This window comes from Somniosus microcephalus, chromosome 3 (genome assembly GCF_052327205.1).
Source record: "Somniosus microcephalus isolate GS21.2 chromosome 3, FLI_Smic_1.0, whole genome shotgun sequence".
Lineage (NCBI taxonomy): Eukaryota > Metazoa > Chordata > Chondrichthyes > Squaliformes > Somniosidae > Somniosus > Somniosus microcephalus.
The window spans coordinates 71,531,503-71,556,562 of NC_140989.1; the positions used below are offsets into that span (position 1 = coordinate 71,531,503).

Sequence of the window (25,060 nt, forward strand, 5' to 3'; positions counted from 1 at the left end):
AGTGCTTAACCCCATTGTTTTTTAAGAACTTTCTGAATTCTTCGGACACAAATTGCAGTCCATTATCAGAACATATCTGTTCTGACAGCCCATTCCTGGCAAATATGGTCCTTAATACTGTGATGGTTTTTTCCGTGGTGGTGGAGGACATCTTTATTACCTCCGGCCACTTGGAGTGTGCATCAACCGCGATTAAGAACATTTGAGTCCATAAATGGACCAGCAAAGTCGATGTGCACCCTTTGCCAGGGAGATGAGGGCCACTCCCATGGATGTAGAGAGGCTTGTGGTGGAGCGTTTTGGACCTTCTGGCATCCTAGGCAGCTCTTGGTCATTTCTTCGATGTCTCCATCGATACCTGGCCACCATACAAATGCCCTAGCTAGGTTCTTCATTTTCACTTCACCCAGATGCCCCTCGTGAAGCTCCTTTAGCACTTTATCCTGGAGTTTGGGTGGAATCACCACTCTGGATCCACACATCAAGGTTCCTCGGCACACTGACAGCTGTTCTCTTCTTTGCGAGAATGCTGGCAACAGTGGTTCGCCATGTGCTGGCCATCCCTTCACTGTTAAATTGTAGACCCGTGAGAGAGTCGGGTCATTTCTCGTCTCCCTTTCAATGGCAGAATTTGTTAGTGGTAGACATTCCACTATGGTAGAGTGGAACATCTCTACTGGGTCTACTGTAGGTGCCTCTTCTACCGTTGGCAACGGTAGGCGCGATAAACCGTCAGCATTCCCATGCTGTTTTGATCCTTTGTATTCTATGTTGTATTGGTGTGCCCCTAGAAAAAGGGTCCACCTCTGTAGCCTTTGCGCTGTCATAATGGGAACACCCTTTTTAGGGTTGAATATGGAGATGAGGGGTTGATGGTCAGTCAACAAGGTAATTTTTTGTCCGTGTAGGTAATGGTTGAATTTCTTCACTCCCCATACCAGGCTGAGTGCTTCCCTGTCGATTTGGGCATAGTTACGCTCAGCTAAGTTTAATGAGCGTGACGCAAAAGCTATCGGCCGTTCTGAGCCATCAGGGAATTTATGGGATAATACTGCTCCTATGCCGTAAGGGGATGCATCGCACGCCAGTCTGATTGGCAGTGATGGGTTGTAATGAGCCAAAACTTCTTCGGATGTGATTAAGTCTTTGCATTTATGGAAGGCACGTTTACAGTCTTCGTTCCATTTCCAAATCACTCCTGTTTGTAGAAGTTCATTAAGAGGGTGTAGAAGAGTTGATAAGTTCGGTAAAAATTTATGATAGTAATTTATTAATCCCAGGAACGACCTTAATTGTGAAACATTTTCAGGTGCTGGGGCTTTTATGACCGCTTCAATTTTTTCAGGTGACTTATGCAACCCTTCCTTATTAATTATGTGGCCACAATATGATATCTGATTTTGGAAAAATTCGCACTTGGGGCGACTTGCTCGTAGGCCCCGTTCTTTCAGCCTAGTGAGCACCTGCTCCAAATTGGCAAGGTGCTCGTTGTCATTTTCTCCTGTTACAAGGATGTCGTCTAGGTAGCATTGAGTCCCCGGAATCCCTTGCAGGACTTGCTCCATAGCTCTTTGCCAGATAGCTGGAGCTGATGCTACTCCAAAAACCAGTCGATTGTACTGGTACAGGCCTTTGTGTGTGTTTATCGTGAGATACTTTTTAGAGGCCTCCTCAACCTCCATCTGTAGATATGCCTGTGCCAAGTCATTTGGTGAAACGTTTCCCTCCGGATAGTGAGGCGAAAATATCTTCTATCCTCGGAAGAGGATACTGTACTGTGTGAAGGACCAGATTTACAGTCACCTTGAAGTCTCCACAGATGCGAAATTTTCTCTGTTCTTCAGATTTATCATTATTCAATGCTTTTTTCATGACTGGAATGATGGGTGTTGCCCACTCACTCCAATCTATTTTGGATAATACGCCTGCCTTTTCCAAATTCTCCAGCTCTGCCTCGACTGCTGGACGAATTGCGTATGGCACCGGTCTTGCCTTAAAAAATTTGGGAATTGCTGCATCTTCCACTTTTATTGAGGCGGTGATGCCTTTCAAGGTTCCTAGTTTCTCTTGAAACACTTCTTTGGCGTTGGCCAAGATGTCTTTTAATCGTTCAGGTATGATGTCATCATTGTTTATTTTCTTACTGGTCACCGTCAGTGCCTGAATGGAGTACCAGTCTAAACGTATCTTTCTGATCCATTCACGTCCCAACAATGGTGGACCACCATCTTGTAGAATGTATAAATACAACTTTTGTATTTCTTTGCCGTTGTATACAACGGGCACCCTTATTTTTCCTTTGGGGTATACTTTCTGCCCCGTATATGTTTTTAAGATAACGGATGTATCTTTTAGAGGTATATGCAAAAATAGCCTCTCGTAATCCCGTCGATTTATTACGGTTAGAGCTGATCCTGTATCTAGCTCCATTTTAACAGGGGACCCTGCTATCGTGAGGGTAACCCAAATGGTTTGGTAATCATCTTTGGCAAGTACATTATGTAATTTGAGACAGCTTAGTCTCTTGTTTTCGGAGTCGCTATCGCTCTTCTGGTCTTCGGAGCTACTGTCCGTCATCATTTGTACCTTCCTGTACTTTCCTTTATTGATTTTTTTTTTTCTGTCTGTGGATTTATTTTGTCCAGATCGGCATACCCGTGCAATGTGTCCAATCTTTCCGCATTGCCTGCATGCTTTGTCCTTGAACCAGCAGTCCTTCTGGTTATGGGTGGATCTGCCGCAGCGATAACATCTTTCGAAACCCTGTGTCATTTCATGGGTGCCGAAGTCCTGTGTCTTTTGTTGTATCTCTGCAGCTCCTCTTGCTGCTGCTTCATATGATACAGCCATACTGAAAGCTTTGTCCAATGTTAAATCTTTTTCAGAAGCAGCCTTTTTTGTGCTCCTTCACTTAAGAGACCGCAAACGAATTTGCCTCGAAGATAATCTGCTAGTCCTGCCCCGAATTGGCAGTACTTTGATAGCTTTCTTAATTCGGTTAGGTAATCAGCGTTACTTTCATTCTTGTGTTGATTTCTCTTGAAGAATTTGAATCGTTCCGCTATCAGCAGCGGTGTTGGGTTTAAGTGCTCCTGCAGGGTATCAACAATTTCTTTAAAATTCTTGTCCTTTGGTTTGGCTGGAGTGATTAAATTTTGTAACAGCCCGTATGCCTTTGCGCCCATTAGGTTCAGCAGTACTGAAGCTTTTTTTTCATCTTCTATTCCATTTGCAGTGCAATATACCTCTACTCTTTCCACGTATGTGGTCCAATCCTCTATTTCGCTATCAAAAGCATCAATATTGCCAGACTTAGGCATTTCCGAAAAGATATGGCGCTTCCCGCGCTTTCCCGCCGCTGCTGCCGATGACAACGCTGTTTCCCGCGGTTTCCGTTCTTTGTTTTTTTTAAAAATTTGTTTACAGTTGGAGACTCGTTCCCGCCGGACTTTCTCTGCAGGTCTGAACGCTGACCTGCTTGCCGCGCCGGCCGTCTCCCGAGTGCTCCCTCCCAGTCCGTTATTGCTTGCCTCCGATTTCGCTGCCTGTCTCAGCTGTACAGCCAGCCGCTGGAGCCCCAGGAAGGATTAGCGCAGTACCTGCCACCAGCTTGGCCAGCTGGTGAAACCACAGCTTCTCTCACTTTCTTGAGTCTTCTGGACGCCCGAGGAATCGATGTCCTTGAGGTGCTACCGAATTGCAGGCAAGTTCGTTTCCACTTCGTCGCCACTGTCGTGTCCGTGTGTTGATAAAGACACTGAAGACAGGAGTTGGTTCATAGGTGTTTACTAAGCAAAGTCTGGGGGGGTATCTAACGGATATACAGGCTTATATAGCCCGAGTGGCCATTACCGGCATTACAGCACACCTGGGGCTCTTAAAGGCACATACACTACAGAGGCCTTAAGTCTAGTAAGATTACTCACCAATGTGGGGAGGCATGGATGTTCTTTATTTTGTGCACATAACCAAGGCTGACACTTCAGTGCAGTATTGAGGGAGTGCAGCACTGTCAGAGGTGCCGTCTTTCAGGATGAGACGTTAAACTGAAGCTCCATTTGCCCGATCAGGTGGACGTAAAAGATCCCATGGCATTTTTGAAGAAGAGCAGGAGAGTTCACCTGGTGTCTCGGTCAATATTTATCCCTCAACCAATGGCATTAAAACAGATTATCTGGTCATTATCTCATTACTGTTTGTTGGACCAGGCTCTGTGCACATTGGCTGCCACATTTCCCTACATTACAGCAGTGACTACATTTTAAAAGTACTTCATTGGTTGTAGTGCGCTTTGGGACATCGTGAGGTCATGAAAGGCGCTATATAAATACAAGTTCTTTCTATTACACGAAGTTGTATTGATTGAACTAAGTGAATCTGGTCATAACTGATGTTCTTGAGCATTTGAAGACAAACAGCTTTTGGAGTTACTGTTAGTTGTATAGCATTTAATATTCTGGTTTGTTGCAGTGTTGGGGTTGTGAACTGAAAATAGTCCAGGTAGCCTGAAATCCCTTGGCGTTGCCAGTGCTCCGATAATGAACCAGCAGACTGTTTAAAATGTCAAAAGTTATTTGTGTACTTTGGAAAATTTTATCGTGTTCATCTCTTTCAAGGCAGTAAGTTATGAAATTGATATAATTCATCACACTAGTGTAGAAATTAAGGCAATATTTTCCATATTTTCACTTTATATATGTGAAATTGTGATATAGTCTGATAGTTTGCTCAACCTTAAAAATGAACACGTCTGTTAGAAATACATTTTTAATTAAGGAAAATGCAGCAAGTATGATAAACACAATTAATACCTGCCTTTGATATGTTTTTATTTCCACAAATTTGCACAAGTGAGTCAGGCTATAATTATTTCTGATATCATCCACTGTGAGTTATTCAATCAGTCTCATACATGGAACTAAGAATTCTTATTTCACTGGGAAACAGTTTTATGATGGTGAATAATAAGCATTGCTATGAACTGCAAGTGAAGCTCCCAGATGCTTCAACCAGGACAGTTTCCATCAGTTAGTTTTAGATCTGCCAATGAAGCAGAATATTGCTGGGAATAATACCCTCATAAAATGCCTCAAAATGGTTGACCTTTTGTTTGGCATAGTACCTTTTTTCTAGGATTGCCCCTCTAAAAGCTTGAGATAGAGTAGACACCTTGGAGTTCCACTGGACATGATATTTAAGCAACTGGCAGGCTGGACTGAATAATGATGTCAGGTCCACTCACTGGAAAAATATCCCATCCAGAGGCAGACTTATTGCAAACTTAGGATGTGCCACTCCTGCATTGATGAGAAGCAGTTTCAGGTGTGCAGCGTGAAAAATGACTATGTAATTCGGGTGTCAGATTTGTCACCTTCATAGCAGCTACAATACAATTCTAGTGAAGTTGCAGGCATTGGACTGCTTTGTAGATTTTAAACTTTTTAATTTTAGGACAAAGTAGTCACCCCTGCTACTCTCTTCTGACATTGGAAAGAGACGAGCTCTGCTAGTGCATCAGAAGCACACGTTTGCGGAGTTTTGCTGTCCCTGCACTTTTGCCAGTTAGATTTGAAATCAGTGTCCAAAATAGGAGTTTCTTGACTGCATCACAACTTTTTTTTTTACTCGTTCATAGGATGTGGGCATCGCTGGCAAGGCCAGCATTTATTGTCATCCCTAATTGCCCTTGAGAAGGTGGTGGTGAGCTGCCTTCTTGAACCGCTGCAGTCCGTGTGGTGAAGGTACTCCCACAGTGCTGTTAGGGAGGGTGTTCCAGGATTTTGACCCAGCGACGGTGAAGGATCGGCGATATACTTCCAAGTCACGATGGTGTGTAACTTTGAGGGGAACTTGCAGGTGATGGTGTTCCCATGCGCCTGCTGCCCTTGTCCTTCTAGTTGGTAGAGTTTGCGGGTTTGGGAGGTGCTGCCGAAAAAGCCTTGGCGAGTTGCTGCAGTGAATCTTGTAGATGGTACACACTGCAGCCACGGCGCGCTGGTGGTGGAGGGAGTGAATGTTTAAGGTGGTGGATGGGGTGCCAATCAAGTGGGCAGCTTTGTCCTGGATGGTGTCGAGCTTCTTGAGTGTTGTTGGAGCTGCACTCATCCAGGCAAGTGGTGAGTATTCCATCACAATCCTGACTTGTGCCTTGTAGATGGTGGAAAGGCTTTGGGGAGTCAGGAGGTGAGACACATGCTGCAGAATACCCAGCCTCTGACCTGCTCTTGTTGCCACAGTATTTATGTGGCTGGTCCAGTTAAGTGTCTGGTCAGTGGTGACCCCCAGGATATTGATGGTGGGGGATTCGGTGATGGTAATGCCATTGAATGTCATGGGGCAGTGGTTAGATTCTCGCTTGTTGGAGATAGTCATTGCCTGGCACTTGTGTGGCGCGAATGTTACTTGCCATTTATTATCTCAAGCCTGAATGTCATCCAGGTCTTGCTGCATGCGGGCATGGACTGCTTCATTATCTGAGGAGTTGCGAATGGCACTGAACACTGTGCAGTCATCAGCGAACATCCCCGCTTCTGACCTTATGATGAAGGGAAGGTCATTGATGAAGCAGCTGAAGATGGTTGGGCCTAGAACACTGCCCTGAGGAACTCCTGCAGCGATGTCCTGGGCTGTGATAATTGACCTTCAATCACCACAACCATCTTCCTTTGTGCTAGGTATGACTCCAGCCAGTGGAGAGTTTTCCCCCTGATTCCCATTGACTTCAGTTTTACTAGGGCTCCTTGTTGCCACACTCGGTCAAATGCTGCTTTGATGTCAAGGGCAGTCACTGTTCCCTCACCTCTGGAATTTAGCTCTTTTGCCATGTTTGGACCAAGGCTGTAATGAGGTCTGGAGCAGAGTGGTCCTGGCGGAACCCAAACTGAGCATCAGTGAGCAGGTTATTGGTGAGTTAGTGCTGCCTGATAGCACTGTCGACAACACCTTCCATCACCTTGCTGATGATTGAGAGTGGACTGATGGGGCGGTAATTGGAAGGATTGGATTTGTCCAGCTTTTTGTGGACAGGACATACCTGGGGAGTTTTGCACATTGTCAGATAGATGCCAGTGTTGTAGCTGTACTGGAACAGCTTGGCTAGAGGCACGGCTAGTTCTGGAGCATAAGTCTTCCAGACGACAGCCGGGATATTGTTGGGGCCCATAGCCTTTGCCGTATCCAGTGCTCTCAGCCATTTCTTGATATCACGTGGAGTGAATCAAATTGGCTGAAGACTGGCTTCTGTGATCCAGGGAACCTCAGGAGGAGGCTGATATGGCTCATCCACTCAGCACTTCTGGCTGAAGATGGTTGCAAACGCTTCAGCCTTGTCTTTTGCACTCACGTGCTGGACTCCGCCATCATTGATGATGGGGATATTCATGGAGCCTCCTCCTCCCGTTAGTTGTTTAATGGTCCATCACCATTCACAACTGGTTGTAGCAGGACTGCAGAGCTTTGATCGGATCCGTTGATTGTGGGGTCGCTTAGCTCCGTGTATAGCATGCTGCTTCCGCTGTTTAGCATGCATGTAGTCCTGTGTTGCAGCTTCCCCAGTTTGGCACCTCATTTTTAGGTACGCCTGGTGCTGCTCCTGGCATGCTCTTCTGCACTCCTTATTAAACCAGGGTTGGTCCCCTGGCTTGATGGTAATGGTAGAGTGAGGGATATGCCGGGCCATGAGGTTACATGTGGTAGAATACAATTTAGCAGCTGCTAATGGCCCACAGTGCCTCATGGATGCCCAGTTTTGCGCTGCTCTGAATCTATCCCATTTAGTGCCACACAACACGATGGAGGGTGTCCTCAGTATGAAGACGGGACTTTGTCTCCGCAATGATTATGCGGCGGTCACTGCTACCAATGCTGTCATGGACAGCTGTATCTGTGACAGGTAGATTGGCAAGTAGGTTTTTCCGTCGTGTTGGTTCTCTCACCACCTACTGCAGGCCCAGTCTAGCAGCTACACGGCCAGCTCAATCAGTAGTGGTGATACCGAGCCACTCTTGGTGATGGACATTGAAGTCCCCCAACCCAGATTACATTCTGTGCCCTTGCTCCTCTCAGTGTTTCTTCCAAGTGGTGTTCAACATGGAGGAGTACTGATTCATCAGCCAAGGGAGGGCAGTAGGTGGTTTCCTTGCCCATGCTTGACCTGAAGCCATGAGACTTCATGGGGTCAGGTGTCAATGTTGAGGGCCACTCCCTCCCGACTGTATACTACTATGCCGCAACCTCTGGGGGGTGGTAATGGAGGAGTCTGACATTGGCTGAAAGGTATGATTCTGTGAGTATGATTATGCAGGGTCTGCTGGGCTGGGTGTGCCATTGTCGTGTATGGTGCCGAGGTCGATGCAGGGTGGCCCGTCCGGTTTTATTCTTATTATTGTTTTTCGTAGCGGTTTACTGGGCCATTTCAGAGGGCATTTAAGAGTCAACCACATTGCTGTGGCTCTGGAGTCACACATAGGCCAGACAGCATATTTCCTTCCCTAAAGTTTCATGGTCACCATTACTGATACTAGCTTTGATGGCCCAGTAATTCCGGGCACAACGCATGAGTAAGGACGGGGTACTCACGCGTGTGCCTGGAGGAATTGCCGGTTTTTAGCATGCGCTGAAAACCGGCATTTCCTGTCCTCTGACCCAAGGGGTTAAGAGGCAGTACGTGCGCAGTGAAATTCCTTTTTTTTTTCACAGTTGCCCGAGTGTAAAGGCCTCCGGTCTTTACGCGTGGAAAAACCAGACGTAAGTATTTAGTTTTACAGGTAAGTGGGCTTTTAGTACAATGTAGAAATTTTTTTTCCACAGATTTGTTATTTTTAAAGAATTTACAGTAAGGTAAATTTAGTTTTAGACCCTATTTTTTAAAAATGTATTTTTTACAAAAAATTGATTGTTTAAAACATTTTTAAAAACTTATTTATAGCTAATATAATCAGTGGGATGTTTTTTAAAATTTTATTTAAAGTTAAAGTAGTGTTTTGGCAGCCCATACTTTTCATGAGTTTGACAGCTCTTACTGTCAAACTCATGAATGAGTTTCCCCTCCCCTGATTGGCTGCACAGTGCTCACCTGATCCCAGCCGGCACATCGCACTAACTACGCCGCTGGATCAGGTAAGCACATCGCGCCGACATCTGAACCGGGCCAGTGACAGGAAATGCGAGCAGGCCCGGGCTTCAGATGTTGGCGCGCAGGGTGAGTGCAGATCGGGGGCTTGCACGCGCGGCAAGCTCCCGATCCTAATTTCAGGGCCTTTATTCCAGAAATAACTGACTATAAATTCCCCAGCTGCCATGGTGGGATTTGAACTGATGTTGCTGGATCATTAGTCCAGGTCTCTGGATTATTAGCCAGTAACATAACCACGATGCTACAGTATAACTAGAGCCTAAGCTGATGTGGCACATGGTAATGCCATACAAGAGGTGGAATCTTTACAAACCTATAGTTAAAACATAGCTACAAAAAGAAAATACTGCAGATGCTGGAAATCTGAAATAAAAACAGAAAATGCTAGAGATACTCAGCAGGTCAGGCAGTATCTGTGAAGAGAGAAACAGAGTTAATGTTTCAGATCGATGACCTTTTGTCAGAACTGGAAAAAAGCAGGAAATGGAACAGATTTTTAAGCAAGTGTAGGGGCTGGGAAAGCGGGGAGGGGATGAAAGAACAAAAGGGAAGGTCTATGATAGGATAGAAGGCAGGAGAGATTAAAAGACATTAAGAAATATTCAAGGCAAAAGGAGATGGTAATGGGACAGGTTAAGAAACAAAGGCAGGTTAAGAAACAAAGGATGGCTCCAGATGAAGTGTAAATTGCGCTGGCAGAATGAAAGACAGCTGCCATGTGGGAGAGAAGAAAAGACACAAACAAAAAGTGTGGATAAAAAATATATATAGGATAGGGGCCGGGGTTATGATCTGAAATTGTTGAACTCTATGTTGAGTCCAGAAGGCTGTAAAGTGCCTAATCGAAAGATGAGGTGCTGTTCCTCGAGCTTACACTGAGCTTCAGTGGAACAATGCAAGAGGCCGAGGACGGTGAGGTCTGAGTGGGATTGGAACAGTGAATTGAAGTGACAGGCGACCGGAAGCTCGGGGTCTCCCTTACGGACTGAATGGAGGTGTTCCGCAAAGTGGTCACCCAATCTGAGTTTGGTCTCCCCAATGTAGAGGAGACCACATCGTGAGCAGTGAATACAGTATACTAAATTGCAAGAAGTACAAGTAAATCGCTGTTTCACCTGGAAGGGGTGCTTGGGGCGCTGGACAGTGGAAAGGGGGGAGGTATAGGGGCATGTGTTGCATCTCCTGCGCTTGCACGGGAAGGTGCCGGGCGAAGGGGAAGGGGTGATAGAGGAGTGGACCAGGGTGTCGCGGAGGGAGCGGTCCCTTCAGAATGCTGAAAGGGGAGGTGAGGGGAAGATGTGTTTGGTGGTGGGATCACACTGGAGGTGGCGGAAATGGCGGAGGATGATTCGTTGAATGTGGAGGCTGGTGGGGTGAAAGGTGAGGACAAGGGGAACTCTATCGTGGTTCCGGGAGGGAGGGGCAGGGGTGAGCGCAGAAGTGCGGGAGATAGAACGGACACGGTCGAGGGCCTTGTCAACCACAGTAGAGGGGAATCCTCGGTTGAGGAAAAAGGAAGACATGTCGGAAGCACTGGTATGGAAGGTGGCATCGTCAGAGCAGATGCGGCGGAGACGGAGAAACCGAGAGAATGGAATAGAGTCCTTACAGGAGGCGGGGTGGGAGGAAGTGTAGTCCAGGTAGCTGTGGGAGTCAGTGGGCTTGTAGTGAATGTTTGTCAATAACCTATCCCCAGAGATGGAGACGGAGAAGTCGAGGAAGGGAAGGGAAGAGTCGGAGATGGACCATGTGAAGGTGAGGGAAGGGTGGAAATTGGAAGCAAAGTGAATGAAATTATCTAGTTCAGGACGAGAGCAGGAAACGGCACCGATACAGTCATCAATGTACCGGAAAAAGAGGTGAGGGGGGGGACCTGGGAAGGACTGGAACAAAGAGTGTTCCACATATCCCACGAAAAGGCAGGCATAGCTAGGACCCATGTGGGTTCCCATAGCAACACCTTTGATTTGGAGGAAGTGAGCGGAGTCAAAGGAGAAGTTGTTCAATGTGAGAACAAGTTCAGCCAGGCGGAGGAGGGTGGTGGTGGATGGGGACTGGTTGGGCCTCTGTTCAAGGAAGAAGCGGAGCGCCCTCAGGCTGTCCTGGTGGGGGATGGAGGTGTAGAGGGATTGGACGTCCATAGTGAAAAGGAGGCGGTTGGGGCCAGGAAACTGGATACTGTTAAAGTGGCAGAGGGCATCGGAAGAGTCGTTGATGTAGGTGGGCAGAGACTGGTCAAGGGGAGAAAAAATAGAGTCGAGATAGGAAGAGATAAGTTCCGTGGGACAAGAACAGGCTGAAACGATGGGTCTACCAGGGCAGTCCTGTTTGTGGATCTTGGGAAAGAGGTAGAAGCAGGCAGTGCAGGGTTGGGGAACTATGAGGTTGGCAGCTGTGGGGGGGAAGATCTCCAGAGGAGATGAGGTCAGTGACAGTCTTGGAAATGGTGGCTTGATGTTCGGTAGTGGGGTCATGGTCCAGGCGGAGGTAGGAGGAGGTGTCGGAGAGTTGGCTTTCAGCTTCCGCTAGTTAGAGGTCGGTTCGCCAAACAACAACAGCACCACCCTTGTCAGCAGGTTTAATGACAATGTTGGGGTTGGATCTGAGAGAATGTGGTGCTGCAAGTTCAGAGGGAGGTAGGTTGGAGTGAGTGAGAGGAGCAGAGAAAGGGAGATGGCCGATGTCACACCGGCAGTTTGCAATGAAAAGATCTAAGAGTTTAAGAGGCCAGAGGGAGGTGTCCAGGTAGAATGAGAATTCTGAAAGCGGGAGAAAGGGTCGGCCGTGCGGGGGGAAGACTCCTGGCCAAAGAAGTGGGCACGGAGACGAAGGCGGTGGAAAAAGAGCTCAGCATCGTGCCGAGCTCGAAATTCATTGAGGTGGGGGCGTAAGGGGATGAAGCTCAGGCCTTTGCTAAGGACTGATCGTTTGGGATCAGAGAGGGGAAGGTCAGAGGGGATAGTGAAAACGCGGCGGGGGTGAGATTGGGAGAAGGGATGGGGTCAGAGGAAAGTGAAGGGGAAGAAGGTTCCAGAGGGGCGTTGGTGTCTAAGAGTTGTTGAAGCTTGCGATCCTTGACACCTGAAAGGAAGAAAAAAAGTTTTTTGTTAAAGCAAAGGATGAAATGGAACTGCGGACCAGGACAGCTTTGAGATAGAGTGAATCGGTGCTCCTGAAGAGAGAGGTCAAGAGTGTTCATGTGGCGGCGCATGACATTCAACGTAGATCTCAGGATACGGCGAGAGCAGTGGTTCGAGGAACGCTGAATATCTTGGAGATATCTGTAGTCCTGGGTGGATCCAAAACACGAAGGGTGGAATTTCCGTTGGAATCCACGTGGAGTAAGTCGGAGCCGGAGACAGTTGCTGAGGAAAGATATGTGGCTGTGAAAGCAAGTTTTGGTAGATACCTGATCAAACACGAGAAGGGGGACAGAAAAAGGGAGACAGGGAGTTAAAACATATCCATTGGTTTTGCCTTTGTCACTGGTGTAAATTAGTTAGATTAGAGCCTCTTGTTCAAAGATTAATGTTTTTGTTTAGCACAGGATTTTCTTTATCATTCAAATAAGAAGAAAAAGCTGTTTATGGTTAGCATGTTCTAATACTGCCATGTAATTAACTGAAATACTTCCTCTTAAATGATTGGTTAGAGTCCATTATAGATTGGGTTATACATGGTCTAAGGGAAGAAATTACTTGATGAGCTGAGTAGCCTGTTCTTGTTTTATGCTTTCTTGTGAGCTAAACAATGCAGATTCTGTATTAAATTGTCCTGCCTCCCATGAAGTACAGCTTCAGAAATGTTGATCCATACTGTGTGGAGGAGCCTAAAGTTAAGGAAAAAGGAAAAAAATACTTGTTAGACTTGTTAGCAAAATTGAAGCCTATGGGATTAAAGGGGCAGTAATAGTGTGGATACAAAATTGGCTAAGGGACAGAAAGCAGAGCGTAGTGGTGAACAGTTGTTTTTCAGACTGGAGGGAAGTATACAGTGGTGTTCCCTGGGGGTTGGCATTAGGACCACTGCTCTTTTTGGTATAAATGACCTGGACCTGGGTATACAGGGCATAATTTCAAAATTTGCAGATGACACAAAACTCAGAAATGTAGTAAACAATGAGGAGGATAGTAACAGACTTCGGGAGGACATAGACAGACTAGTGAAATGGTCAGACACATGGCCAATGAAACTTAACACAGTGGCAGGACAAGTTGATAGGCTGTTAAAAAAAAAAACTTAGGGGATCCTTGGCTTTATTAATAGAGGTGTAGAGTACAAAAGCAAAGAAATTATGCTGAAACTTTATAAAACACTGGTTAGGCCTCAGCTGGTGTATTGTTTTCAATTCTGGGCACCACACTTTAGGAAGGATGTCAAGGTCTTGAAGAGGGTGCAGAAGAGATTTACTAGAATGGTACCAGGGATGAGGGACTTCAGTTATGTGGAGAAACTAGAGAAGCTGGGGTTGTTCTCTTTAGAGCAGAGAAGGTTAAGAGGCGATTTGATAGAGGTGAACGGTTTTGATAGAGTAAATAAGGAGAAACTGTTTCCAGTGGCAGAAGGATTGGTAACCAGAGGACACAGATTTAAGGTGAATATTTTTTTACACAGCAAGGTGTTGTGATCTGGAATGCACTGCCTGAAAGGGTAGTGGAAGCAGACTCAGTGGTAACTTTCAAAAGAGAATTGTATAAATACTTGAAGGGAAAAAATTTGCAGGACTGTAGGGAAAGAGCGGGTAGGTGGGACTAGTTGGATAGCTTTACCAAAGAGACAGCACAGGCATGATGGGCCAAATGGCCTCCTTCTGTGCTGTATCATTTTCTGATTCTATGACTTGCATGCATAGTAATATTAATTCTCTGAATAAAATGTCCTCATCCACCAACTTCTTCCTCTCCTTATCTTATAAGGGAAGGCAGCTCGCATTAAATAACCCAATGGTACTCAATGCTGCCCACCTCCCCTCCATCTACAGCCCTCAGCAGATGTCTCTACGCCCCCATCCACAGCATACCAGCTCTGCTTTGTTGTTGAAGTTCAGATATGTAAAATGATTAGTATTGAGATTATGGGGGAAAAATTCAGTTGGCAGTGCCACCTGTTAGCGCCTTAAGAGGGCGCTAAGTGGGGCACAAAGCAACTAGCGCCCGGGCGCGGCAATATCTGCGCCTCTCGCAAAATTGACCGGACATTTTGCAGCGGCGCTAAACAATACCACCACGATCTCCTGCGCCGGCAGATCGTGACATCAGTCGAGTGTGCAACGCCCTGTTAGCGCCCCGGACCGGAAATTGAGTGGCGCCCCCTGTCTTACCGCCTGCCGCTAGCAACAACAGGTTGAGGGGAACGTTATGCTGTCAGAAAGGGACTAGGGGAGCGCTATTTAAAGGCGACCACTTCCTGCCTTTTTTTGTCAGTAACATTTTTGCACTACGCATTCTGAGAGAGAGAGGGAGAAATTTCTGGAGAGATTCAACGCTGTGTGAAGGAGTTGTGGGTACTGAGCAGCACTTTGCAGGTTTATTTTGATTTGCCCTTCCTTGTATCGATTTAGAAGAGACGATGGGGTCTGCACTCTGAGCTCTTTCCCTGGGCCTCTCCATTGTTCTTTCCAGCAGATTTGATGTACAGGTCTCTCCAGGCTGAGATTCAGTCCGATATTCAAGGCTGCAATGAGCAGGATGTGGAGGGAGAGCAAGATCAACCCTCCCCTTTAAGATAAAAACAGAAAATGCAGGAGAAACTCAGCAGGTCAAGCAGCATCTGTGAAGAGAGAAACAGATTTAACGTTTTAGGTCGATGACCATTCTTCAGAACTCCCCTTTAAGAACTGGCCAGTGCCAGTGTGTCTGTGTTCCATTGCTGACTGAAATCACATGAGCTTCGCCAGCGCTGTGAGGTAGCACCTCGCTCCTCAGCCTTAGCGCCTTAAGAGAAGTGTGTAGCGCCTGATTTAGCGCTCCAATCACCTTTGGGGTGATAAAAGCCAAATTTGCTGTTGGAGGCGATAATTAGCGCCAGGCGCTAAACTTTGCGCACCACCAATAATAGCGCCCCAAATGGGGCGATACTGAATTTTTCCCCCTATGGCCTTTGCCAAGGAATGACAGTTACATATACACGACAGAAGGGGAAAAGCACCCTTCTTGCATCAGAAGGCCCAGGAAGACTGCCCTGAAATTTAAAGGGATAGATTTTCAATTTGTTCTATAGTCAAGTGCAGGGATATGTCTCTTAATATTTGAAGATTGTTAATGGTCATATATGGCTTATTACAATGCTTCCTTTTCATGATACAGGAGTGTCATCATTGTATTGTGTGTATATATGTTAAATAATTAAACAATGATTTGAAATATGCTCATGATATTGCACACAAGTACCCTTTCTGTCATCCTTAAAAATAATACTTCCAAAGTATTACCATAAATATATTTTAAGCTTCAAAATAGCTATAGAGCTGGCTTTTGTGATTAGAATTTCAGCTAACTGTAAATAAAAATGAGATCCTAAAAATCTAATATTTTCCATTGTTACAAATAGATTTATTGATTACACTTTTTAAAAAACTGTGGGTCTCTTTTAAAGCCACAGTTTCCCTTTCTGTTGGCATGCATATTAGGTGAAACATTAGTTTCAAGCCAGATGTGTTGTGATATTTTTATTGTTATTGAAATTAAATATTGTAATTATTCATGCCCAGATCCTACGGGCTCAAGTTAAATATAAAATCAAGTACAAGTAAATTGTTGAAAAAAATATCAAGGGGCCTTCAGTTAACATCAGTGTAAGTGAAATTTCCATTTATTTTGTATTTTTCAAATGTATGATGAATAAGCCAATAAAAGAATGCTGCTGATTTAAGTGTGTATATATAAAAATGTGTGTGTATGTGTGAAACATTTCACATCTCCAGCCATTTAAAAAATGCTGCATACTGGCATTTGTTTGCAAACAAGAAAAACACATTCACACAGGTTGTACTTTTCTCATTTGAGGTGCCTTGTTCCTAGCTCCCTTTTAATCAGGTGATAATTCTTGGTGCATGTGATTCTGAAGCATTTCATGTTATTAAAATATATTTGTTTCACTCTCACCTTGGCTGGTGATCAAAGTGGTACTCCTTGGAAAGACAAATGGTTCATTTATGCTGATGGAACAAGGCTGCCTTTCAGACTGTCATTGATTTTAAATTAAAAAGTAACTGCTGTGTTCTACATGAAGAGTGACAACAATAACAAACTAGTCCTTACTTAGTGCTATTTGTTGCAAGTATAGCATGTCTTTCTATGAGAAAATAAAAGATGCCTGAGTACCTTAATCTCCGTGATCAATAGTGTAGATATCTCAATGCAGCATAACAGATAATCAATTCTTTGCAAAATTACTGAAGCAAAGCTCTCTGCTAAGCCTGTACCTTGGGTGCTCATGGGGTCTTCAGGTTCAATTGGAGGTCTATCTAAAAGATTCATTTCAGTTTTTGCCCGTTTGTGCCTTAATGAATGCGATGCTGACAGTGAAGTATTAGTGGCCAATTGAAATCTCAGCAACTGTATTGTAATCCCTATAGATAATTAATCTCCAACATTTGCCTGTCAAAGCAGTGCTGCCTGATTTTATGTGGAGCTGGAAAGATTGCCAGTTTTGAAAATTAAAAAGCATTCCTTTTATATTATTCATTCTGGTAACAATTTATGATGCAGTTTGGCTGCTGAGCAGTTGTCCAAAAGCATAATTATGTTTTGATATAAACAAGATTGGTAGCTTTATTATGCAGCTACATCTTCATTGTGGGTGTTTTGATTCAGGGTTAGATCATACAGGCTTTGTGTTTGTATGGAGACAGGCAGAGGTGTTTTGTCCCAGTTAATAACTTTCTTTGATAATTACTTGCAGACAAACAAACGTTCATTTCGGATCACTGTGTACAGGAGATATCAAACGTCGAAGAAAAGCAGCACCTCCCCCTGGACCTTCGGCAGCAGGTACTGTACAAAGGCAGAATAAAATCGGCATATTAAAACTTGCTGGAGACGAACAAATAATAAGACCATTTTGGAAGACTGTTTCATATTAATAATTCAACCTTAGGAAATTTCTTTGTTAACTTCTATTGAAGACTTTGCCACATAGTGGAAGAGATGAATCAATCTTGAAACTGATTTTACTACTTACAGCATAATTTGTGAGAATATTTTTCAGCATATTTTCATTATTTTCTGCTTTATTATCCCCTTTGAAGTTTTGCATCTGCCCTTTTTCTCTGTCTTCAGCAAAGAGAGTAGGCCATCGACTTACCCAAATTTTATAAGCAATAAGGAGGTGTATCTTGTTGGTATAAAGTAGGCCCAATAATTGTTTTGTTCATAAACATACACATTTCCTTTAACTGCTGGACTTCTGAAAGTACAGGAGATGCTTGTTAAACACCATGTGGCCATCTGGGCCTCGACACAGTACAAAGCCCTTGATGAACAGAAAGGAATTTTATTACATCAATATGTAGCTGGTCAGTTACTGCCAAACACTATGAAGGTTAGTGTCCAGTTATCAGGCAATAGTGACAATGCTTCATTTTGTGTCAATCAATTGTCCCAGTTTTATTTGAAGGGAAAGGCAGACTGGAAGGATGGCTCTTTGGAGATCAAAGGCTACCCTCTTCAGCCCTGGCTAATGGCACACTTGCAGCACCCAAGGACAGATCTGAACGCAGAGGTGCCTAGGCCATGCAACCATCAGGATCATTTTTAAGCATACCACATTGGCATCTTTAAATAGACCTTCAGATGTCTTGACAGATCAGAAGGCACCTTATTACGGCACCTCACCACTGTTCTCCAAGATCATTGTTGTGTGCTGCATGCTTCACAACTTTGCTATACAAAGAGGCATGACCATATAGAAGGATAAAAGTAACCCAGAATCAAGGCCATAGTAAGACACAGGCACTGACCAAGAGGATATAGCTGCAGAAATACCAGCAAGCCTGGTGCATCAGGTGCCTGTCTAGCTAAGTGCTTGAGCTGCATGTTCAATAACCTTGCTTTCCATATGTAACCAATAATGTGGCTCGAAGCATCTTGTGAAACACTGTCTTCTGCATTTTCCTCAACTAACAGGGCTTATTGTTTGCTGTGTTACTACCTTATTCTACATAATGAGTAAAAACCTTAGATACAGTGTAACCAATTTATTAACTTATTTTGTGCCATGTGTGAACAATGTATGTGGGGATAATTGTGACTGGGTGATAGTGTAAAATGCGCAATATCAATTCAGGCACCCATTATACATTGAAGTCAATGGAAATGAAAATCAGGAGAGATGTATAACAAGCGACTGAATCAATAGCGCCCTTTTTACAGTATCACTATGGTGCTTCCACTTGGTGCTGGTGTATCATGTGTGGCGTCTAATCCTTAGCCTGTGACTTTTAAGTGATCGTTCCATAAGGTTGCAGAGTTTCCGTGGGGGGCCAGTTGGGATTTTGGTGGCCCTGTACCTCCTTGTGCTGGTTCCTGATATAGAATCAAAGAACCATTGGCAGCTACAGCATAATGGGAGGCCATTCATCCCATTGTTTTTGCTGGCTCTTTGCTAGAGCAATCCAAAGCTTCTCCTGCTGCCCTGATCTCCCAGTAGCCTTCTACCTTCCTCTGCTTCAATTATTTAAAAGATGCAATGGTCTCTGTCTCGATCACTCTCTGTAGTAAAACATTCCATGCTCCAACAACCCTCTGAGTAACAAAATATCTCCACAGCTGTCTCCTCACTCTCTCAGTGATGACCCTCTCTCCTCACTTAGTTTTAAATTGATGACCCCTTGTCACTGACTTTACAGCCAGAGGAAATATTCTTTCCCTATTTACCCTATCCAAATAGTTCATAATTTTGAATGCCTCGGTTAGATTTCCTCATTACCTTCTCTGCTCCAATGAAAAGGGCGCCCTTTCCTCTTAAGTAAATCTCTCATCACAAGCATAATTTTAGTAAATTCTGTATGCTCTCCATGGTCCTGCAACTAATTCAACCACATTCACTGCTGTTGTGGTTGCCTAATTTTCCCTGTGTTCTAGCATATTTACTGCTAGTTGCACAATAATTATAGATGGGATGGATGTGGCATTGCCCTGAGAGACAGGAGCCTGATCTGTGCATAAATCCGGCATACCTTTACTGCTGGACACTCTCAACAGATCCACTGAACTGAATCTAATAAACCCAGAATACCGAGGTCAGAAAAGAGAGCCTCTAATAAATGGAGCTCATGCTCTCTATAAGCTGAGGTACTTTGACTGGGGTTAGGATCTGTGCACTGGAAGCTCAGCTGCACCTGGAGTTGCCATATTCTCTATGGTAGACTGCAGTGCAGATTACTGTTTATCCATGACTGCACAGATGCAGCTAGTGGACTTCCTCCATACTTCTAGCCTGACCTTGCAGCGTATTTTGTGTGAAGTGAAATAAATGGGTAGGAGCTGTAGACAGTAGTAAGGGTGCCAGGCCCACGTCTGTAGCTACCTCATGTATAGGCAGGGGGCTTAAAGAAAGCAGACGTAATGCCATTCTCTGGAAAGACTGCGATATCTGTGCCCACTCCTTGCAGCCCATTGGTGCTGGTCAGGCTCAGAGGTGCTACTGGTCAGTGTCATTATAGACTAAATAGTCCCAACCAGGTCTTGAAAGCCCTGTGCAACTATGGTGTTCAGGCTGATACCAAAGCATCTATTAAAAGAGCGATAACTGCCAGTCCAGAATATCCTTGAAAGCTGTTCCTACTGTCTTGATGCTGCAGAAATCTCCCGGGCTGTCACAGTCTCCAGGGTCATGAGACTGCAAGTCATGGGAAATTTCCTGCAATGTGTTGCAAGTGAGGGTAGTGGCCACCTCCCACTTATCTATTATCTCAACCATGTGCACGGAAACCTTCTCAACTACCTGCACATGAGATTGATGCTCCCTAATTATAGCTCTTTTAAAGATTGGGCCTCTGAGGTCTCGGTTCCTAGCCTCCTCAGCTAAGGGTGGTCATTTCTCCATTCTCTGTGAAGGGATAGCACTCTCCCTCTCTTGCAATACCAGGTCCTCATTCTCACTAGTGCTCAGTGCTTCACCCAGTGGCAGCTCTTCTAACTCACTAGCTACTTTCACCTGAGTGGATGTCTGTGCTGGCGCTTGCACAGGTAAGATGCTATGACGGCATTGGTGATGAAGTAGCAGTAGTTGTGTATCTGGATATGCCCAAGTGATGCATGCTATGCTGATGAGAGTAGTGGGTGCATTGTCCCCTTAAATGAAGTGTGCTAGAAGCCTTTATGGCAAGCTATGAGTTGACAGAGTGTTTGCTAGTCAAGATGGGGCTTGAGTGATTTGAAATGTTGCATTTTGCATTCATGAGTTTCCATGAGAGCCAAGTGCTGGGGGAGAAAGAGAATAACAGGTAAGGAGATGAGTGGTAGAAGATGTGTTTGGCACCAGTACTTAGACTTACTTACCTACCCTTGTGAGGTCATTGAACCTCTTTCTGCACTGTGGCAGTTCTTGGGTGGCGGAGGTTAAGTTGCACTGACTGACTCTGCCATTTGCATTGGAGAATCTGGGGACTCTTCCATCTGCTGCACTTTCAGAGATTTTTGGAGTGAAATTCTTCTTGGGTGATAAAATCAAGTGGAGCGTAAAGCAGGCTGCTGGTTCACTATGGCCCGTTTTGCACGACCGTTCAATTTTACCCCGTTTGGTTAATGTTGCCTGCTGCCATGTCCTTTTAACTTGCTACATTTTTAAACACTGCAGCTTTGAATTTCCTCCCTCCCAGCTGCAGTAAACCTATCCAAACCCACAATCCTTACCAAATTAGGGCCACAGGAGAAAAGTCAGTTGGAACTCCAGTCATTCTCACACAGAAAGGCTCCATTTTATACTCAACAACAATATTGAAGCACTAAACCCTGGCCAGCTTTCTTCTGCACAAATGGAGAAGTTTCAAATGGGGTTTAAGCCATTTAACTGCTGCTCAGCTGCCTAACCAGTGCCAAAGCATCATTGGCCAGCCAAATGTGCAGGCAGAAACTTGTACAATTTGCACATGCTTCTTAAAACGACAAATCACGGTAGATAATTCTCCGAGAAACAACACCAACTTGCATATATATAGTAAAACGTCACAAGGCGCATCACAGGAGTGTAATCAGACTAAATTTAATACCAAGCCACATAAGGAGATATTTGGACAGGTGGTGGTCAAAGAGGTAGGTTTTAAAAAGCATCTTAAAGAAGGAGAGGTAGAGAAGCGGAGAGGTTTAGGGAGGGAATTCCATAGCTTAGGGCCTAGACAGCTAAAGACATGGCCACTTAGGGAGAGACGAAGAAAATCAGGCTTTAGTAACCCATCATCAATCCTGAATAGCACAGCAAAAGCATTTTCCAGAATTACATTTCATTTAATTAACAAATGTGGCCCTGAATTTCCAATCGGAGGCTTCCTGCGGGCGGATGCCTCCGATCAGAAAAAAATCTACGAGCTTACCTGCGATCCTAGGCCTCTCCTCTTCGAAATGCACAGAGGCCCAGGTATCTCAGGGGCACATACGGTTCTCAAGCACCCCGGGAACACGTGGGCCAGGCGAACCAATGAAAGAAGGGAATCCCCTTCATACTTTTGACAGTTCTGTATGGACAGAACTGTCATAAGTATGAATGGGGATCACATTTAAAAACACAATAAAACATTAAATGTTTAAAAAATTACATAATTAAAATTAATTAAAATGCCATTTAATTAAATATTTGAAACAAAATATTTTTTACAGGGCTAAAAATAAACTTTTTTGAAGAGTATTTTTAATTTATAAATGAGTTAGCAAATTTCATTTTCTTTTTTTTAAACTCTTAAGCTTGTAACAGCAGGCCCGACGCCTGCTTTTACCAAGCGTAAGAATTTGACAGTCACTCAGCGGGCGGAAGTTGTGCAAAAAGCGAAACTGTCCATCCGCAGAGGCACTTTTCTTGGGCATGCGGATAATCTGTCAAGAGAATTCTTGACAGATTGCAAGTGCCAGGTTTCAGCGCATGCGCTTTGTATGCCTGAAGCCGGCACTTGCGTGACCCCTACGGGCGCATACGCACCCGTGGGGGTTGGAAAATCCGGCCAGTGAGAACATTAAAAAAAGAAGTCATATTTTCCTTAAAATGCTTATATATTTCAACTTATACAAAAAAGCCATGATACCAGCAGAACAGCATTAATTTTTAGCCATCTGAAAAATGACACAAGCACTTGATTTATACTATTTATTTCATTGCTGATATTCAATACACTTCCCTCTTTGTATTGAACAACAAAATTAATATTGATATACCCAAATATTGATTTCTGAATTTACAGCTACTTCTCAGCTCTGAATCAAAGTCAGTGTCATTGTTTGAAATTGCTAGTTAAGTAATGAATTACATCTGTAGCCTTAATAAATGATTTTAAAAGATTTTATGCAGTTTACATTTGTTTGACCAGTGAAAACATTACAGCTGAATTGGCTGTTGTACCAAAAGCACAAACCGAAATATATTTTGTTTCTGTTATCTTAGTAATATGAACCATAAATTTTTCATCTTAAATCTAGAGCAAGCCATAATGCTAAATGTGGCTAATTGTTTTACATATATATGGGGTCTGTGTATAAAAAATAGATTACAGTATACACAACTCCTAGTTTTACAGTTAATCTGTCATTCTAGTGCGTAATTGGAAAATATCTTGTTTCATAGCACTAAACTAGTTGATTTAGCTGGTTGCACAATTCAGAATTTAGCAAAATATTGTTACTTATACAAAATGTTTATTTTATTAAGAGGAGAAAAAGAAAACATCCCTTATGTCCGTAAAACTCATAACATATACCAAACATTATCTCTGGCTTCAAGCACTGAAACACCTTGTATCCCCACAGTATGGCTTCTTATCCAACATCAATACAGCCACTTTAGGATCCAAATTACTAAACAAACTGCCAATTAGGCCTGCAGTCAGTTGGATAGATTAGTGGCTGTAGAGGCTGATACAAGATTTTCATCTCTTGAGCCAATTACGCAAGTGAATTACCATCCACTGTACGCCTTGGAAGATTTGAAGGAAAAGAAGGCTGTGCTGTGACAGTTGTAAATGAGATATAAGGCCAAAAGTGGAAGATTTTGCACTATAGTATTGCCCAGTATGAGCTCCTTCCAGAAATCATTTCAAAGAACTTATGTTATGAAGACTGCTTCATGAAGAAATCTGCAGAAGTAATAATTTTGTTTCTTTAACCCTTAAGAACAGAAATGCAGGGTCTAAATTTCTGGTGACTTAATTCTCACTGAGTGTTTAAAGGAGACCAATACTGTATCAAGGAATGCTTTCATTGTGAAATGCTTACCTTTATTGTGTGTCTCAGCCTTTTTTGGGGGGAAAGAAACACAGCTACTAGCTGTGCAAAATAACCTTTTTGCTGAATAGCTGCTCCACCCACATCTCATAGCCTCATCAGAGAGGTATGTACGTCGGAACAGTGGAATTCATGTTTACTTTAAATCCTACATGTTATTTGGCAACTGAAAATGTACTTTGTAAACTATTCCTTTGTCAATACCAATTTAAGAAGCAAACAGTTGCTGACAAAATAGCATATAGAAATTAAAATAACAGCAAATTCTATTGTTCCCAATGGACTTTTAGTCACCCATCCCAATATCTGCTTCTTTGGCACAGTGTCAATTTTTCTCTGATTACGTTCATGTGAAGCAACTTTGGAAGATTTCTGTGTTGAAGGTGCTATATAAACACAAGTTGTTGTTGTTGACATAGTCCCTGAAGTGACACATTATTATCAATAAAGTTAAATCTTTCATTACAAGATGATTACTGATAGGCATGACATGTTTTAAAAATGGAATTGAGTGGAAGACATGGCGTGGGGGCGGCGGGTGCGGGATAGCTACTTTGCACTATAGCTATGGTCACACCCTTTCAACATTCGCTCCTCCCATGTAACACCTTCCTTTACACAAGAACTATTATGAATTGATGATGCTGAGGAATTTAACCTTTTTTTCTCGTAACATCAACTACAACATCAACTACAGCAATATAAATTTCTAACAACATTATTTAGCCTATTCTGTTGGGAAAGCTGTCCCATTTCATCCATGCCCAATGTGGCCTCCCTGAGGATTGCTATATTTGTGCCAATTCTGTTTTTTATTAATCTTCATCATACTATGGGTAATTCAGCCAACTAAAGAGAATCATAGGGATGCCTGTTGCCCCCCCCCCCACCCCAATCATTATAATTAATTGCATTTGCGTTGCTTTTGCAGTTGAAAGTCACTTTGTCTCAGACAGTATTGAATCCATTTTCAGCCTGTGGGCTTGAATTATTTTATTAGAGCCAATTTTACATTCTGATGCTGTATTTCAGGCTTCTAAATCAGTCAGCCTATCTTGTAATAGAATGTAACCAATGCCCTAGCTGTACCATAATTTAATATTGCAAGAGCTTTTCCAGAAGTTCCAAGGAAGCCCCATAAAACAAGAGATCCCAATGGTTTGGACAACATCAGCTACAGCAATATAAACTTCTAACTATATTACTTTAGCATTAAAACTTTTAAGTTTGATAAGGTACCTGCTATTCTATTAGGAAAGAGGTAAAAGGTTCAATTCCTCAGCAACATCAATTCGTAATAGTTCTTGCATCGAAGGAGAGGTGGCAAGAACCATTCTGAGTCCATCCACAAGTATTTCTCCAACTGCACATTTTTATATAAGAGTTAAACTACTCATACAAATGAAGCTTTGTTTTTGCTGTATTACTCAGTGCATAACTCCTCATTCGATCCTTTGAATTCGGTCTGCAATCTCGATCTGGAAGGAAACACAAACACTCT

At 43.7% G+C, this 25,060-nt stretch overlaps 1 protein-coding gene across 4 annotated transcripts in view; it reads left to right on the plus strand.

Moving 5' to 3' along the window:
- gpatch2 (G patch domain containing 2) overlaps positions 1–25,060 on the plus strand; it is a 342,724-nt gene that overhangs the window by 304,693 nt on the left and 12,971 nt on the right. For 3 of the 4 annotated variants that reach the window (XM_085981062.1, XM_085981060.1, XM_085981063.1), the window contains one exon: positions 17,036–17,124. The exons of the other annotated variant lie outside the window; for it this stretch is intronic. In XM_085981062.1, coding sequence (XP_085837188.1) covers positions 17,036–17,124 — 89 coding nt within the window. The remainder of the gene's footprint in view (positions 1–17,035; positions 17,125–25,060) is intronic. 4 annotated transcript variants of the gene reach the window in all.